The sequence below is a fragment of the Muntiacus reevesi genome, chromosome 9 (genome assembly GCF_963930625.1).
Source record: "Muntiacus reevesi chromosome 9, mMunRee1.1, whole genome shotgun sequence".
Classification (NCBI taxonomy): Eukaryota; Metazoa; Chordata; class Mammalia; order Artiodactyla; family Cervidae; genus Muntiacus; species Muntiacus reevesi.
In genome coordinates, this window is record NC_089257.1 from 13012539 (window position 1) to 13030350 (window position 17812).

General features: G+C 37.6%; 2 protein-coding genes across 2 annotated transcripts; both read right to left on the bottom strand.

Moving 5' to 3' along the window:
* Nucleotides 1–3310: 3310 nt before the first annotated feature.
* Nucleotides 3311–4252, bottom strand: LOC136174683 (olfactory receptor 8K3-like). The gene has a single exon (XM_065944864.1). It carries the CDS (start codon nt 4250–4252, stop codon nt 3311–3313), a length of 942 nt encoding a protein of 313 aa, XP_065800936.1.
* Nucleotides 4253–14907: 10655 nt separating this feature from the next.
* On the bottom strand, nt 14908–15867 carry LOC136175675 (olfactory receptor 8K3-like). The gene has a single exon (XM_065945924.1). It carries the CDS (start codon nt 15865–15867, stop codon nt 14908–14910), a length of 960 nt encoding a protein of 319 aa, XP_065801996.1.
* Nucleotides 15868–17812: the final 1945 nt, after the last annotated feature.

Sequence of the window (17812 nt, forward strand, 5' to 3'; positions counted from 1 at the left end):
ATGTTGAAGTTGAAACTCCAATACTTTGGCCACCTGATACAAAAAGCTGACTCATTGGAAAAGATCTTAATGCTGGGAAAGATTAAGGGCAGGAGAAGAGGGTGACAGAGGATGAGATGGTTGAATGGCATCACTGACTCAATGGACATGAACTTGAACAAACTCCAAGAGATAGTGAAGGACAGGAAAGCCTGACGTGCTGCAGTTCATGGTCACAAAGAGTCAGACATGACTTAGTGACTGAAGAACAACATTTAAAATGAAAAAAATATATATTAGCAAACTGTAAAACTCTACATATTTTGTTCTCTTTCTGGTTTATCTTTTGAGGGACTATACAATGCACAGCAAGATTTAATTTAGAAATGGGATATTGGGATATATATATAGTCACAGTTTATTTTTCTCAAATCCAAATATTAGATTCTTCTACTTTTTTCTGTTATAAAAGTCACACTTATTCACTGAAGATAATTTAGAAAAGTATATATCCAAAAATATTAATTTAAACATTTTCATGTTCTCAGAAGCTATCAATATTAATCATTTTACTGTATCTTTGTCCAACATACATTTTCCAAAAACCAAAATTTTTCTACATTTATATTTGGCATGTTTATATTCAGTACATATTTTTCTTAATAATTAAAAAAATCAACTATATAAATTCCTCACATTTTACCTCACTTGAAAGAGTACCTACAATTATTTTTTTATTCCAATAAATAATTTTAATTTGGATTTAATTGACTATATAAAGAATTTAATCCATGATGGTGGGGAAAAAATGTTTAATCTATGATGCAAATAAAGTTTCATGAGTGTTTAAAATACTAAATATAACCAATGAAAGTGGAAATTTAGAAGGGTTAGAAGAATTCACAAGACATAATATTTATATAGTGGTACTTATCTTACTACACTTTCACTAGAAACATACCATAGAACAAACCATGGAATTACCTTCTTTTGCTTCTTATAAGAAGAATTATCAAATTGATCTTAATAAAAATATATCATAAGCTCTTATGTACCAATATTGAGGAAAGTCACCCCATGAGAGAGATAGCAAGCCTAATTCAGTATAGTATAGACCACTTATGTAAAGATGCACAAATATTAAATAAGAAATATTCTTGATCTTCACAGACATCAGGAAATGCAACAACCTCATGAAATAAAGGTCCGTATAGTCAAAGCTATAGACTTTCCAGTAGTCATGTACAGATGTAAGAGTTGTACCATAAAGAAGGCTGAGAGCTGAAGAATTGATGCTTTCCTATTATAGTGCTGGAGAAGACTCTTGAGAGTCTCTTGGAGTACAAGGATATTAAATGAGTCAATTCTAAAGGAAATCAACCTTGAATATTTATTGGAAGGACTGATACTGAAGCTGAAGCTGCATAATTTGGCCAACTGATGGGAAGAGTAATCTCGTTGGAAAAGACCCTGATGCTGGGAAAGATTGAGGGCAAGAGGAGAAAGGGGTGGCGGAGAATGAGGTGGTTAGTCAGCATCAATGACTCAAATGATATGAGTCTGCTCAAACTCAGGGGGATGGCATAGAACAGGGAAGCTTGGCATGCAGCCATCCATTGGATCTCAAAGAGTCGGACATGACTTACCAGCTGAATAACGTCATTAAACAAAAAGAAACAGTTAGGAATCATAATCTCCAAAAGTTATAAATACAAAGTTGAAAGTGTCCATGGGAGACCTCAAGAGATTTATTTTTTCTGCATCTCTGAGATATAATTGGCTTACAGCATTGTGTAAGTTTGTGGTGTACAATATGTTATCTGATACACTTACACACTGCAGCATGATTACAACTTAGCATGAGGTAATACCTCCATCAGTAGAAGGAGAAGGGAGTGTCAGAGGATAAGATGATTACATAGCATCACTGACTGAATGGACATGAATTTGAGCAAGCTCTAGGATTCCCTGGTGGCTCAGTGGGAAAGAATCTGCCTGCCAATGCAGGAGATGCGGGCTCACTCCCTGGGTCAGGAATATCTCCTGGAGAAGGAAGTGGCAACCCACTCCAGTATTCTTGGCTGGGAAATCCCATGGAGTGGAGCCTGACTGGCTACAGTCCATGGGGTCTCAAATAGCCAGACATGACTTACCAACTAAACAATAAAGATGGGATATAGTGGCGGACAGAGAAGCCTAGAGTGCTGAGATTTATGGGGTTGCAAAGACTTGAACATGACTTTGAGGTTGAACACCACCAACAACAATATCTCCATCAAATTACCGTTTCTTTTGTGATGAAAGCATTTAAGTATTGATTTCTTAATCTTCAGGCATACAGTAGAGATTGCTAACTGTAATCAAGGAAATTGATCTTGATTGGAATGCCCACTGGTACAGAGAATGAACTGGTTGAAATAAAACATTGTGCTGATTTTGTGGGTTACTGAATTGCAAACTGTGCTGAGTTAATGGCTTTCTAGGGCTCATGTATGAGAGCAACTTCACGGATGAGAACAGGTCAGGACTCTAGCCTCCTCCATGCAGTATGGAAACACCTGGGAAAGTTCAGATAATCCCTGAGGTCCGATCATCGCGCTACACTGGGCCTCCTTGAAACCACAGTAAGTTTAAGTTTTGTGCTGTGTTCTCAGTCATGTCCAATTCTCTGTGACCCCGGGGAGTGTAGCCCACCGGGCTTCTCTGTTCATGGAATTTTCTGGCAAGAATACTGGAGTGGGTTGCCATGTCCTTTTCCAGGGAAGTTTAATTTTTCAGATGCCTTCGAAGTGTATGGGGGCTCAAACAGATAGATATCCTTACAAAAAAACATATGCATACGCCCAAATACAGACATAGTCATGGGGAAGTTCATTCTAGTAGCTGAGAATGTATGGCAAAACCAATACAATATGGTAAAGTAATTAGCCTCCAATTAAAACAAATAAATTTATACCAAAGAAAAAGAGAAAAGCAATAATCATTTAAACTCACTTTTTATATCTACCATTCTTCCTTTCTCACACACAGCATACCCACTTTCCTCACCTGCTTGAATATCTGTAGTGTCCTCACTAATTCTTGTGTATAATAACATTTATTTAATTATATTTGTGATTAATCTCTCTTGGTCAAATAAGGCAGATATTTTCTTGTTTTGTGTGCTAGTAAGTACAACACATTAAAGTGCTACTGGCACATAAAAGGCAATCTCTAAAAGTACATTGAACTTATTTGTGTTCACTATTCCATTTAAAGACACATAGAGAATCTAAAGGATAGGAATCTAAGGGAAGCCCAGAACCTAAAGGATAGGAACTGTACGTAGGCTTTAAGAGGAACTGTTACAAAGCTTATTCCACACCTTTTGTAGTGCATATTTTACATCTTTGTTCCTCAAACTGTAGATCAAGGGATTTAACATGGGGATAACAAGGGTGTAAAATATAGATGCCATTTTATCTGTATCAAAGGAGTGTCTAGACTCTGGTTGTGCATACATAAATATCAAAGCCCCAAAGAACACAGTGACCACTGTCAGGTGGGATCCACAGGTAGAAAAAGCCTTGTGCCTGCCTTCAGCAGAGTTCATCCTGAGAATGGCTACAAGGATGAGCAGATAAGACATAAGAATTATTGGAAGGGAGAGGATCCCATTAACACCTGCGAAGATCAGAATGATCAGTTCAATTTCTTGTGTATTTGAACAGAGCAAAGGTATCAAGGGGAGACAGTCACAGTAGAAATGTTTGATGACATTGTAGCCACAGAAGGACAAATTAAAAATCTTTACAGTGATTATAAGAGACACGGATATGCTATAGAGGTAGGGGATTGCCACCAGCACCCGGCACACCCTTTGTGACATGATGACCGTGTAGAGCAGGGGGTGACAGATGGCCACATAGCGGTCACAGGACATTGCAGCCAGAATAAAAAGCTCACTAATCATGAACATGATAAAGAGAGCCAGCTGGGCGGCACACAAGTAATAGGAGATTGAATTTCGATCCATAATAAAACTTGCCAACATTTTGGGTCCTACAGCTGTTGAATAGCCAAGATCAGTAAGAGCCAGGTGTCTGAGAAAGAAGTACATGGGTGTCTGCAGCCTGGAGTCCACCTTAGTGAGGATGACCATGCCCAAGTTGCCCACTGCTGAGGTCACGTAGATGATGAGGAAGAGTCCGAACAGTGGAGCCTGCAGCTCGGGGCGGTCTGTGATTCCCATGAGGATGAATTCATTTGGCACAGTAAGATTTTGTGTTTTCATGCAGTTTTATCAGGATATGTATTCTGGGTGGAGACATCAAGCATAGTAAGCAGATTTCAGGTATTATCACCTGGCAGATTTTTCATATGTGAAGCTTGTATAAGTAAAATACATCCTAACTTCCCAAAACAGGATATTTTTTAAAATCCCTTATCCTATGTATAATAATATGCATAAATAAAGATAGAGACAGAGTCTGAGATATTCATTAGTTCTCAAATAGGAGTTCTTTTACTAAGCAAATAACAGCTGTCAACATCTGAAAGACATACTGGTTATTGCAAGTGGGAGGTGAGCAGTGCGTGCGCATAATGGTCCGTGGTCAGTTATGCTTCTAAACATCTCATAGCACCCTTATCATCCCAAAATCTCAGCAGTGCTAAAGCTGAAAAACAAGAAAGGCATAGATGGTATACCTAGACATAAACACAGAGATAGATCAATATCCTCTGTCCATGGGATTCTCCAGACAAGAATACAGGAGTGGATTGCCATGCCCTCTCCAGGGGACCTTCCTGACCCAGGGACTGAACCTGTGTCTCTTATGTCTCCTGCCTTGGCAGGGAGATTCTTTACCACGAGGGCCACCTGGGAAGCCCCATATAAACATATAGATACACATATAGGTGTGGATACCTATAGACACATGGATAAAGATACAGAAATGTATGCATAGAAGTACATTAGAAATGAAATAAAGTTAAAAGTGTGATTCATCTATAAATTTATATGTATATAAACTTATATGATACACATTTAAAGTTTTCTGCTAGTCATTTATGTAATTCAACCACATTGTGATATTTATAAATTATACTTGATAATACCACTTACATATCGCTTAGCACATGTAAGAATTGTATTATTCAACTATGTGAGAATTATGATAAAAATGTAAAGCCATAAATTCCAAAAGCGTAAAGAACACGGCGGGCTTCCCCGGTGGCTCAAATGGTGAAGAGTCTGCCTGCCAGGCGGGAGACCCGGGATTGGTCCCTGGGTTGGGAGGATCCCCTGGAGAAGGGAACGGCTACCCACTCCGGTATTCTTGCCTGGAGATTTCCACGGACAGAGGAGCCTGGGGGTCGCAAAGAGTTGGACGCTTTCACTTCACTTTCATAGAACCTGTTACTTCAACGCCTAGCCCTCAAAATCCTTTGTTCAGGTGATACAGACTGAAATAGTTAACAGACAACAAATATTGGACAGTTGTATAAATAAGAAAAATATAATAGATTGCAGTGAGAATTACCCCTCTATAAAAATATGTGAGACATATATGTATATAGATATGCTGCAGCTGCTGCTGCTAAGTCGCATCAGTCGGGTCCGACCCTGTGCGACCCCATAGACGGCAGCCCACCAGGCTCCGCCGTCCCTGGGATTCTCCAGGCAAGAACACCAGAGTGGGTTGCCATGTCCTTCTCCAGCGCATGGAAGTGAAAAGTGAAAGTGAAGTCGTGTCAGACTCTTCAGGACCTCATGGACTATAGCCTACTAGGCTCCTCCATCCATGCGATTTTCCAGGCAAGAGCACTGGAGTGGGTTGCCATGTCCTTCTCCAATGCATAAAAGTGAAAAGTGAAAGTGAAGTCGTGTCAAACTCTTCACGACCTCATGGACTATAGCCTACTAGGCTCCTCCATCCATGCGATTTTCCAGGCAAGAGTACTGGAGTGGGTTGCCATTTCCTTCTCCAGTAAATATATATAATCTCTGCTATATTTTCTGTTATATACAAATGATTACTTTGGGCAAATAATTTATCTGAAAATCTTTATTTTCTTATGCAAAATTGATATTTCTTTACAGGGTGGTTGGGAGAGAAAAATGAAGATTAAAGGATTCAATATGTTTAGGCTTACCTGGAAATCAGATAAAAAACAAATATATATATATATTTCATGGTGGCAATAACTTAGCTCAAAGAGAGTTTCTTTATATATTTGTGTGTCAGTTCTTCTGTACTGTGACGTTGTCTTATTTGTCAAGGCTGTGATGTAATGATCAATAGGTGAGGACTAGGTTAAGTAGAATGGAGCACATTTAACTTACTCCAGGCCCTTCATTATTCCCCTCTGCAGGGCTAAAATTGGACCTCTGAAGTCTATAAAGTGGGTTCTTTATGTTCTAGTTTTATTTATTATGTTAGCAAAAATGAAAGTTCATTATGATGCAAATTTTCCTAAAAGATAATCTTTCCCTAGGAACATTTTCACTACAATTGGCATATATTAATTTGTATGTAACAATTCAAATATACATTGTCATGCAAGAACCCAGGAGAATGGGAGGAGATCTAAGCAAATGGAAAGAAAGAGTAGTCATTGTCATTTTTTCCACATAATGAAGATTCATTAAAAACTCCATTTTGAAAAGAAGATGCTGTGCTTTAAAAAAAAAAAATGTGTAAGGTTACTATGTCACACAATGCTACGCTGTTGTTTAGTCACTAACTCCTTTCTGACTCTTTGTGACCCCATGGGCTGTATTCTGCCAGGCTCCTCTGTCCATGAGGTTTCCCAGACAAGATTAGTGGAGAGTGATGCCATTTCCTAACCCAGGGATCGATCCTGCATTGACAGGTGCATTCTTTACCACTGAGCCTCCATGGAAGCCCCACACAATACTGTAGACGTGAATAAAATACATTAAATAGATATACATGGATTAGGGGTGTTACTTAAATTTTTTTGTATTTTAAGGTCACAAAACTCCACCAGATGATAATGTAACACAAAACACAAATCAACATTTTATAAAATCAAATAAAAGTGTATCTGAATATGATAATAATAAACATGGTACAAATATACCAGAATAAGAGGTGGGCTTTCCTGGTGGCTCAGGCGATAAAGAATCTGTCTGCAATGCAGGAGACCTGAATTCGATCCATGGGTTGGGAAGATCCCTTGGAGAATGGCAGGGATACCCACTCCAGTCTTCTTTCATGGAGAATTTCATGGACAGAAGAACCAGCTGGCTACAGTCCATGGGGTCTCAAAGAGTCAGATACATCTAAACAACCAACTCACAAGAGTAGGAGCTAAATGGCAGATCAAGGTAAGAGGATTATTAGGTGCAAAATATTGTCAAGATAAACATCTCCTTTAAAAAATATAAATAACATTGGTTACAATAAATTTTCAGTGAATGCAGTCTCTGAGTGCTTTGTAAGAAAATTAATTAAAAATTTATAACATTAAATATAAAAGTATTTACATGAAATTAGCATTTTGCTCACTTAAAATATTGCTTACAATTTTAAGACCTCCTGATAGCCTACCTGGACTTGATGCAAACAATTTTCTAATATCAGAAACATGAAATGTATATCACTCAACAATTACTGTAGAGGAATATCTTAAATAAATGTAATAAGAAGTAGTATAAATCTTGTTTTCTTGTCTTCGTTTTGCAATTATGAAAAGCTAAAAAAAAAAAAAATCAGACTGTAAATTTCAGTTTCTCTGTAAAGGTAGGAAATGATATAAGTCTTTTTGGTTGTTTTGTCACAAACTTTATCATTCTATGGATAGACCCAAATAGCTATCTCACAGTTTAGCATTTTTTTAAAATCCTGATTGTCAATTTTTTAAAGCTGTGCCCTCTGAGATAATTTTATCTAATTTCCGGTCAGATTCCACTTGAAATTGAAGCAAACGCTGAAAATTGCACCATTGCCATAAAACTAGGTACTTTAAAACCTGCTAATAACCAAATAGCAATTTCCACATCTCATTGTAAGGAGGAAATGCTCTTTTGTCTCATCAAGGGATCCAGAAATAATCATATTCATATACTGAAGTACATAATCATTAAATATTAAATGATATTGAAACAGTCACCAAAAGACACCCAGAGCACTAAATGAATAAGCATTTAGAAGAACATCACAATGAGAGGCTGAATACATGAGGCTTCTTATTTTTGCCAGTTTCTAAATATTCCTGTGTTTTTGGCAGTGGTGGTGTTTCAGTTGCTAAAGCGTGTCTGACTCTTGTAACCCCTGGACTGCAGCCCGCCAGGCTTATCTGTCCATGGGGTTTCTCAGGCAAAAATGCTGCCATGCGTTGCCATTTCTTTCTCTGGGGGTCTTCCTGATCCAGGGAAGGAACCAGGGTTGTTGCAGGCAGATTCTTTACCAGCTGGGCCACCACGGACACCCTCACGCATCTTTAGTTTTGCTTTACTTACTCTTGGTTTTGCCTTCCACTGGAGATATCGTTATTTGTATAAATGGGCATCACGATGACGTTTCAGAAATGCTTTTCAGAGTTTAGTCTGTAAATATGTGAATATTTTCAAATAATTAATATGAAAAGACAGAAGAGGAGTCCTATTCCTGAGAGAACTGAATCAGAAATGGTTCATTTTGCTCAGGCGTTGCCAGTGAATTAATGTGAAACTTTGAATTTGTCACTGAACCGCTGTCAGCATATTGGAAACACGGCATCACATGAAACACTCTGTCACTTTACCTGCAGTGAAGTCTGTCGTGACTCCCCCATGTGGCTCGCACATGGCTAAGGGGGACAATTTATGGATCTCCTTCACCTTTTGGTACTCTCCCTGAGGAGGTGTCAGAGAATTTGCTGATCATCCCTAAAGTCCTGAGACCACAGCAAAATATCTGGAGATTGGCTTTTCAGTTTTCTAGGGCAATTATTTCTTTCCTCTTTATTCTTTCCTACCTTTTTTTTTTTTTAAACTCTTGGTTAACTTTCCTTTTGTAGTATACAAGTCTCTTAGTTAAACCTATCTCTAGAGCAGGCCCATTAAGTCTGCAAGTCCACAGTGGTCTTCTCAAATGAATGATGGTATAGAAATATTTAAAAAATTGTCCTATTTAATTATTGAAAAGTAGGGAATTATATATGGGCTTCTTAGGTGGCTCAGTGGTAAAGAATCCGCCTACCTAGCAGGAGACACAGGTTCTATTCCTGGGTCAGAAAGAGCCCCTGGAGAAGGAAATGATAACCCACGCCAGAATTCTTGCCTGGAAAATCTCATGGACAGAGGAACCTGGTGGGCTACAAACCATGGGGTCTGAAAGAGTTGGACACAGCTGAGGGACTGAGCACCTATGCATGCTATGAGCTCTTCACCAGACCTAGATCCTAGATATAGATTCCCCCCTATTGCTTTATCTAAATATTTTATTTGTGGCTGTTATTTAGTTGCCAAGTCATGTCCGACTCTGTTGTGAACCCATGGACCGCAGCCTGCCAGTCTCCTCTGTCCATGGGATTCTCCAGCAAGAATACTGAGTGGATTGCCATTTTCTTCTCCAGGGCATCTTCCCAACCTGGAGTCTCCTGCACCACAGGCAGTTTCTTTACCACTGGGCCACCAGGGAAGCCCCAAGTATTTCATAGTTTAGCATTTGACAGTCAAGTTGTTCTTCATTTTGAGCTAACTATTGTATTAGGTCAACATTATTTATTTGCTTTCTTAGTTTTTCCCCCATATCCCTAACTACCTCTGCACAATGATTTTAAAAGGCTACACCCCTTCTTCTGAATTACCTTTGCAACTTTAGGAAAAATTAGTTGAACTATTTGTAAAAATCTATTTCTGTGTTGTCTATTCTGTTCCATTAATTTATATGTTTGTGTTTCTACCAATATCAAAATCTTGACTATTTGGTTATATAATTAATCCTAACATGAAGGAGTGTTTTTTCCTAGTTATACTAAATTTTAAAATGTGTTTTCATTTATGTTCTGCCCTTAACCTTTCAATAAAATGCAGTATAAAATCACCTCTGCACTAAATCTTGCTGAGATTTTATTTAGGTTTGCATTAAATCTATGGATCAATTTGAGAAGAATTTTATGTTAAATATACAGATCTGAGCTAAATGTAGCTACTAAATTATTCAAATCTCCTTTGATTTTTAAAATTGGGATTTATACTTTTCAGCATACAGATCCTGTGCAAGCTTTGATAGTTTTTATGTACATTTTCATTAGCTATAAAGTGACTATAAATCATCTTGTTTTATTAATACCTATATGTATATATAAATATTTTTATATAATTTTTGTTAATCATATATCTTGTCTTCTTTGTGAATTCATGTTTTCCAGATTGTTTTACTTTCCATAGTTTTGTGGAGATTATCTATTAGAAAGCATATCTTTTGCAAATAGGAATGTTTCATTTCTTTCTTTGAAATTTCTATGAATTTTATTAGTGTTTTTTTTTTCTTTTTCTTTTTTTTCTTACACTTGAACACTACTGAAGCAGTTAACAGTTTCACTTTCACTTTTCTGGGAATATAAAAGCAATAATTTCAATGAGCCCAGTCTCTTGCACATTTCCAGTAATAAAAAGATGCTAATTTATCAATTTGAGACGTCCACTTTTTCTTTAATTTAACAATAATCTGGTAATCTGATGATGTTCCAACTACCCATGTTTTGGTTTAAGTGTCTAGGATAGGATTTTTTAGAACGTTGACTCTAAATTTGAATGTCATCCAATGAGGTATGTGATTTGTTTGAGCCTTCACTGCTTTATCTCAGCAATCAATTTTGTACTGAAAGCTCATTGCAGGTTAAATGCAATATGAAAGTAACACCTAAAGACAAAGTTGGAGTATTCAAACTCATGTTTTAAAGATATATGTCCACTTTAGCATATAAGTGATTGCACTCACTGAGTATTTAAGAATCACACTTTGTTTATTCACCTATTCGTTTGCTCAGTCATTAAGTGGCTCCCACTCTTGCAACCTCATGGATTGTAGTCTGTCAGACTCCTCTGTCCATGAGGTTTTCCAGGCAAGATTATTGGAGTGGGTTGCCATTTTCTTCTCCAGGGGATCTTCTGGACCCAGAGACTGAACCCAGGTCTCCTGCATTGGCAGGAGGATTCTTTACCACTGAGGTACCTGGGAAGGCCCAAGCCTTTTTATTAACTCAAAAGTATTAATAATAGTCCTTTGTATGGCATTTGTATGGGTTTCTCTGATGACTCAGTGGTAAAGAACCCACCTGCTAATGCAAAGGCGCAGGTTCAATCCCTGGGTCGGGAAGATCTCCTAGAGAAAGAAATGGCAACCCACTCCAGTATTCTTGCCTGGGAAATCCCACTAACAGAAGGAGCTTGACAGGCTGTAGTCTATGGGGTCATAAAGAGTAGACACACTTAGTGACTAAACAATGATGACATGGCTTATCTATGGAAGCAAGAGACATTCTAAAAAAAGGTAAAATGTGCAGCTTCCTCTCCCAAGGTCCAAAGTTCTTTCCAAAGATAGCCTAAGAAAGCAAAGTCCTTTGTGTGCCTCCAGCTATGACAACAGGTAGGCAATACTGGGATTGGATTTTTCCAGAACTGGATATTTTCCAGCAATGAAGATAAGAGTGACAAAGTTCTCTTAAGGATTGGAACTTGTTCTTAAGGGTAACTCCCCTGAGAACCGGTATGGCTGGACAAGGGAATGCTGCCTCTCACGTCATGACTCTGGCCCCAGCCAGCTGGCTTGCCTTGATACAAGTCCGACAACCAGCATCTTCAGCCAGCAGAAACCAGAGGGAATGCCCCCACTGGTTACAAGGTCTCAGGACAGAAACAAGATGAAAGGAGAACTTGAAAGTCTATGCTTTCTCCACAAAATGGCTTTTTTCTGTTTTTCTCTTTAACTTATGGAACATTTATTATTCATACACACATGAATCTATTTCTGATCTATCAATATCTCTTCATTGATATATATTGCAAATTTTTATATCAGGAGCAGACTTTTAAAAAAATAACTGTAGCTTTGGAATAAGGCCGTATACCATTACTGTTTGCCTTAATGCTAATATTGCAAGTTTATTCCTGCTTTTAAAGTTAGTTCAGCTATTCTAGATCTTTTGCTCTGTATGGTTTGATTTTAGCTCCTTTATGTATTTTGGTTTCAGCTTCTCAATTCCTATCAAAAAAGAATTTCTGCTTAAATTTTAATTGTGCTTGATTTGAGAAATTGTGATATTTACCTAATATTGAATAAATCAGTAAATAAATATGGTAAGATCTCATTTGTTTATGCCTCCATTAATATATTTCAGGAATATTTTCTAATTTTTACCATACAGGCTTGCATATTTTGTATGTATCTTTAAACATTTCATAATTATGATGAATTTATAACAGGTATTTAACAATTTAACAAGGTTTTCCAGTAGTCATGTATGGATGTGAGAGTTGGACCATAAAGAGCCTAAGAATTGATGCCTTTGCACTGTGGTATTAGAGAAGACTCTTGAGAATCCCTTGGACTGCAAGGAGATCAAACCAGTCCATCCTAAAGGAAATCAACCCTGAATATTCACTGGAAGGACTGATGCTGAAAATGAAGCTCCAAAACTCTGGCCAGCTGATGTGAAGAGCCGACTCATTGGAAAAGACCCTGATGCTGGGAAAAATTGAAGGCAGAAGAAGAAGAGGGTGACAGAGGATAAGATGGTTGGATGGAATCACCAATTCAATGCACATGAGGTTGGCAAACTCCAGGAGATAATGAGGGAGAGAATGGCCTGGCGTCCTGCGGTCCATAGGGTCATGAAGAGTCAGACACGATTTGTTGACAGAACAATAACAACATTTAACAATCCCATTTCTAATTTTTCATTTGTAGTATATAGAAATAAAAATTATTGTGTGTACTGATCTCTCTTTGAAACATTCTTAATTCACCTTTTAATTCAATGCTTTTTTTTATAGTTTAGATTTCCACTTGTACAATCTCATCATGTACTAATAGACAGTTTAAATTCCTTCTTTCCAATATGGACTGTTTTTTTTTTTTTCTTTACCATATTGAATACCACCTCCATTAAAATGTCAATATCATGGGAAAGATTAGTCCTACTTGCCTTTTTCTTGATTTAGTGAAAATGTTTTTGAGTTTTTAAGGATGATGAACAAAGAACAGTGCAGTCTCTATATGATGTAAATACAGTTTCATAAATGTTAAAAATAAAAAATTAAACAAAAAAGTGACAATTTAGAAGAGGATATTTTTATACATATTATATATATAACAAATTGTTACATATCTTATTACATTCTTCTTAGAAATATTGACCAAATCATGGAATTTTGTCTTGTGTTTACTACAAAGAGATGATCAAATCATGGCAATCAAACAATAGAATAAAAGTTATAGAATATAATAAAATATATTAAATACAATGTATAATAGAGTACACATATATGCATACATATATAGTAAAGGAGTTTTTACACACTCTTATGAACCAATACTGAAGAAGGTTATCCCATAACAAAGGCACAAAGCTAGTTCAGCATAGAGTAGACCTCTGATGCAAAAGTACAAAAATAATTAAAACACCAATTTTAAATAAGCAATATTTTTGCTTTTCAGACAGATAAGGAAATGTAACTATCTTGTTTGATCAAAAAGCAGATAGGAATGAAGATCCCAATAAAATATAAAAATATAACTCAAAGCTTCCATGGCAAACTCTCAAAGAAATTTACCTTTTTTCCCTCTGGGTTTGTTGTGACATAATTGACAGTTAATATGGTATAAATTTAAAGTCTACAACATGTTGATTTGATGAATTTATATAGTTCAATATGGCCACAATTTAGCACTAGCTAACATTTTCATGCTACATGATTACCGTTCCTTTCTCTGAGGTGAAAATACTTAAGGCCCACTCTCTTAGTGACTTTCAAGTATAGAATATTGTGAAAACAATTAAGAAAATGTATCTGGTTCAGAGAGTACTTTGGCCACCAGATGCGAAGAACTGACTCTTTGGAAAAGATTGAAGGCTTTCCCCTGCTGGGAAAGATTGAAGGTAGGAGGAGAAGGGGACGTCAGAGCATGAAGCTGTTGGATGGCATCACTGGCTTGATGGACATGAGTTTGAGCAAGCTCTGGGAGTTGGTGAGGGACAGGGAAGCCTGGTGTGCTGCAGCCCATGGGGCAGCAAAGAGTTGGACATGACTGAGCGACTGAACTTGAATTTACAGAGAAACGGTCTGATTTAGATAAATATGTTGTGAGTTACTGAATTGCTAAATGTGCTGAGTCTAAGGACTTTCTAGGGCTCATGTATAAAATCAACTTCACTGACCAGAGCAGAGCAGGATCCTAATATCTTCCACGTGATAAGGGAGCATCTGTATCAATTGAGATGAATGATGAATTCAAATCACTGTACTACACTGAGCCTCCTAGAAACCACCATAAGTTTAATTTTAACGCATGCCTTAGAAAAGCACAGCGAATAGAAAACAGAAGTATGTGCTTACATAAAACCACATGTACATGCACAAACACATGTAGACACTAGGAAATTTATTCTAATAGTTGGGAATAACAAAAATTCTTTGAATCCTTTTGTATATGCTATTGTTCCTCATTTGACTCTCTTTACTTGCCCTTACAGAGTCCTAACTCATTCTAAGGTATGGTGCTAGTTGCTTAATTATATTTGTAATTCATCTCTTCCCCTTGGGAAAGGCAGATATTTCCCCCCTCTGGGTGCTAATGTATATATAGCACATAGAAGTATGATTAGCCCTTAGAAGGCAATTTCTAAATATGTGTTGAACATTTCCATACTTTTATTCTTTTTAGAGACACACAGGGAACATCTTGAAGCCCATCACCTAAAGTATAGGATTCATATTTTACAGAAACCTGAAGAGAAAGAATTGCATAGTCTTTTCCACATCCTTTGTAGGGCATGTTTTACATCTTTGTTCCTAAAACTATAAATCAAGGGATTTAGCATAGGGATAATGAGAGTGTAAAATATAGATGCCATTTTATCTGTGTCAAATGAATGGTTGGACTCTGGCTGCACATACATGAATATTAAAGCCCCATAGAATACTGTGACTACCGTCAGGTGAGACCCACAGGTAGAAAAAGCCTTGCGCCTGCCTTCAGCAGAGCTCATCCTGAGAATGGATGCAAGAATAAGAAGGTAAGATGCAAGAACTATCAGAAGAGAGAAAATCAAATTAAAACCAGCTGAGATGAGAATAATCAGTCCAATTTCATTTGCATTTGAGCAGAGCAAAGATAACAAGGGGAGACTGTCACAGTAGAAGTGCCTGATGACATTATAGCCACAGAATGATGAGTCAAATATCTTTACAGCGATAAGAAGAGACTCAAATACGCTATAGAGATACGGCATTGCCACCAGCACCTGGCACACCCTTTGCGACATGACCACTGGGTAAAGCAGAGGGTTACAGATGGCCACGTAGCGGTCATAGGCCATTGCTGCCAGAATGAAAAGCTCACTAATAATGAAGACAAGAAAGAACGTGAGCTGTGTAGCACAAAAGTAATAGGAGATTTCATTTTGATCTGCCACAAAATTTACTAACATTTTGGGGCCCACAGTTGTTGAATAGCCAAGATCAGTGAAAGCCAGGTGTCTGAGAAAGAAGTACATGGGTGTCTGCAGCCTGGGGTCCACCTTAGTGAGGATGATCATGCCCAAGTTGCCCACCACGGACGTCACGTAGATGATGAGGAAGAGCCCGAACAGTGGAGCCTGCAGCTCGGGGCGGTCTGTGATCCCCTTGAGGATGAATTCGCTCAGCACGGTTCCATTCTGTGTTTCCATCCAGGTTTATGAGGAAACCTGTTCTGGGTAGACACAGCAGCAGGGCCAATAGATTTTGTGTAAAATATCCTCTTAGATGGGCTAGTATGCAGAACTGGTAAGTAAGATAAATTTAAGTTTCCAGTTTATAATATTTAAAAGTAAGTCCACCTGCCACACATTAAAATACACATAAATAGAAACAGAAGGAAATACGAAGGTAGATCAGCTATTCTCAATTAGAGTGACTTTGCTCCCCCAAGAATATTTTTCCACTGTCGGAGACATTTTGGCTCTCATAAGTGAGAGTTGAAATGCTATTGGATTCTAATGTTTATAGGTCAGTTAAAGAGCTCAATATCTTAACATGTCAAATATGCAACCTGAAACAATATTGAGCCAGTAGTCACAATAGTATCCGGGTTGACAAACACTATAGTATAGGTATAGAAACATAGACAACTAGATAAAATAATAATAATAGTAATAATTAATAATAAATAAAAAAAGAAACACAAACAACTAGACAGGCATATGCAAATATAGATAACAAAGCAAAACTGAGAAGCTAAGCAATCATAAAACTTTAGGTATTATGGATAATTATTGCACTATTCCTTAAAGGTCTATTTTTATTCTTTATAAGATATAACCACATAATGGCATTTTAAAAATTCATCAATCTTAGGATATAGTTCAGTTCAGTTCAGTTGCTCAGTTGTGTCTGACTCTTTGCGACCCCATGGACTGCAGCACACCAGGCTTTCCTGTCCATCACCAACTCCCGGAGTTTACTCAAACTCATGTCCTTTGACTCAGTGATACCATCCAACCATCTCATCCTCTGTTGTCCACTTCTCCTCCCAACTTCAGTCTTTCCCAGCATCAGGGTCTTTTCAAATGAGGCAGTTCTTTGCATCAGGTGGCCAAAGTATTGACGTTTCAACATCAGTCCTTCCAATGAATATTCAGGAGTGATTTCCTTTAGGATGGACTGGTTGGATCTCCTTGCAGTCCAAGGGACTCTCAAGGGTCTTCTCTAACATCACAGTTCAAAAGCATCAATTCTTCAGCGCTCAGCTTTCTTTATAGTCCAGTTCTCACATCCATACATGAGTACTGGACAAACCATAGCCTTGACTAGGTGGACCTTTGTTGGCAAAGTAGTGTCTCTGCTTTTTAATATGCTATCTAGAATATAACGCATATACTAAAGATACAATAAATTTTCAATCCAAAAATTCCCAACATTCATATAACCCACTACTCAAAACATAGTCTGTGAAAGATATTTCTCCTTCAGATGGTACTGACTCAAATTTAGCACACCTGACAGGTATGAATAAGTGTATGAATAAGAAATGCATAATGGACCACAGTGGGAATTAAATTTTCTTACGTGGTGAATCATACCAGGACATACCTGACTATTATAGGACATGTATGTCCGTGTATAGGACATATATGTCTGTAAATTCAGTTTCTGCAATGCCTTCATTTATGGTGAGAAGAGGGCAGCAGAGGATGAGATGGTTAGATAGCATCACCAACTCAATGAACATGAATTTGAGCCAACTCCAAGAGACAGGGGAAGATAGGTAGGCACAGCATGCTGCAGTCCATGGGGTCGCAGAGAGTCAGACAGGGTTTAGCAGCTGAACAGCAACTACTAAGGGTTAATCTGGGTCAATAATGTGGATTATTAAAACGCTTTATGACCATGTGTAATGGAAAACAGTGTGCACAGTTTTGGGGAAAGATTCACGAAGAGTCAATAATTCAATGAGTCTATCTTACCTGGAAAGAGTTCTCAGATGTCAAATACATAGTTTTGTGGAGTTTTTTAATGTTTATTTGTTTCTAATAGTGATAGTAACTTACCTGAAAGAGATTTTCTTCCTCATATAAACATATTCTCTGGACTGTGGTTTTATGTCTCCGTCAGGGCTATAGTGATGGGTAAGTG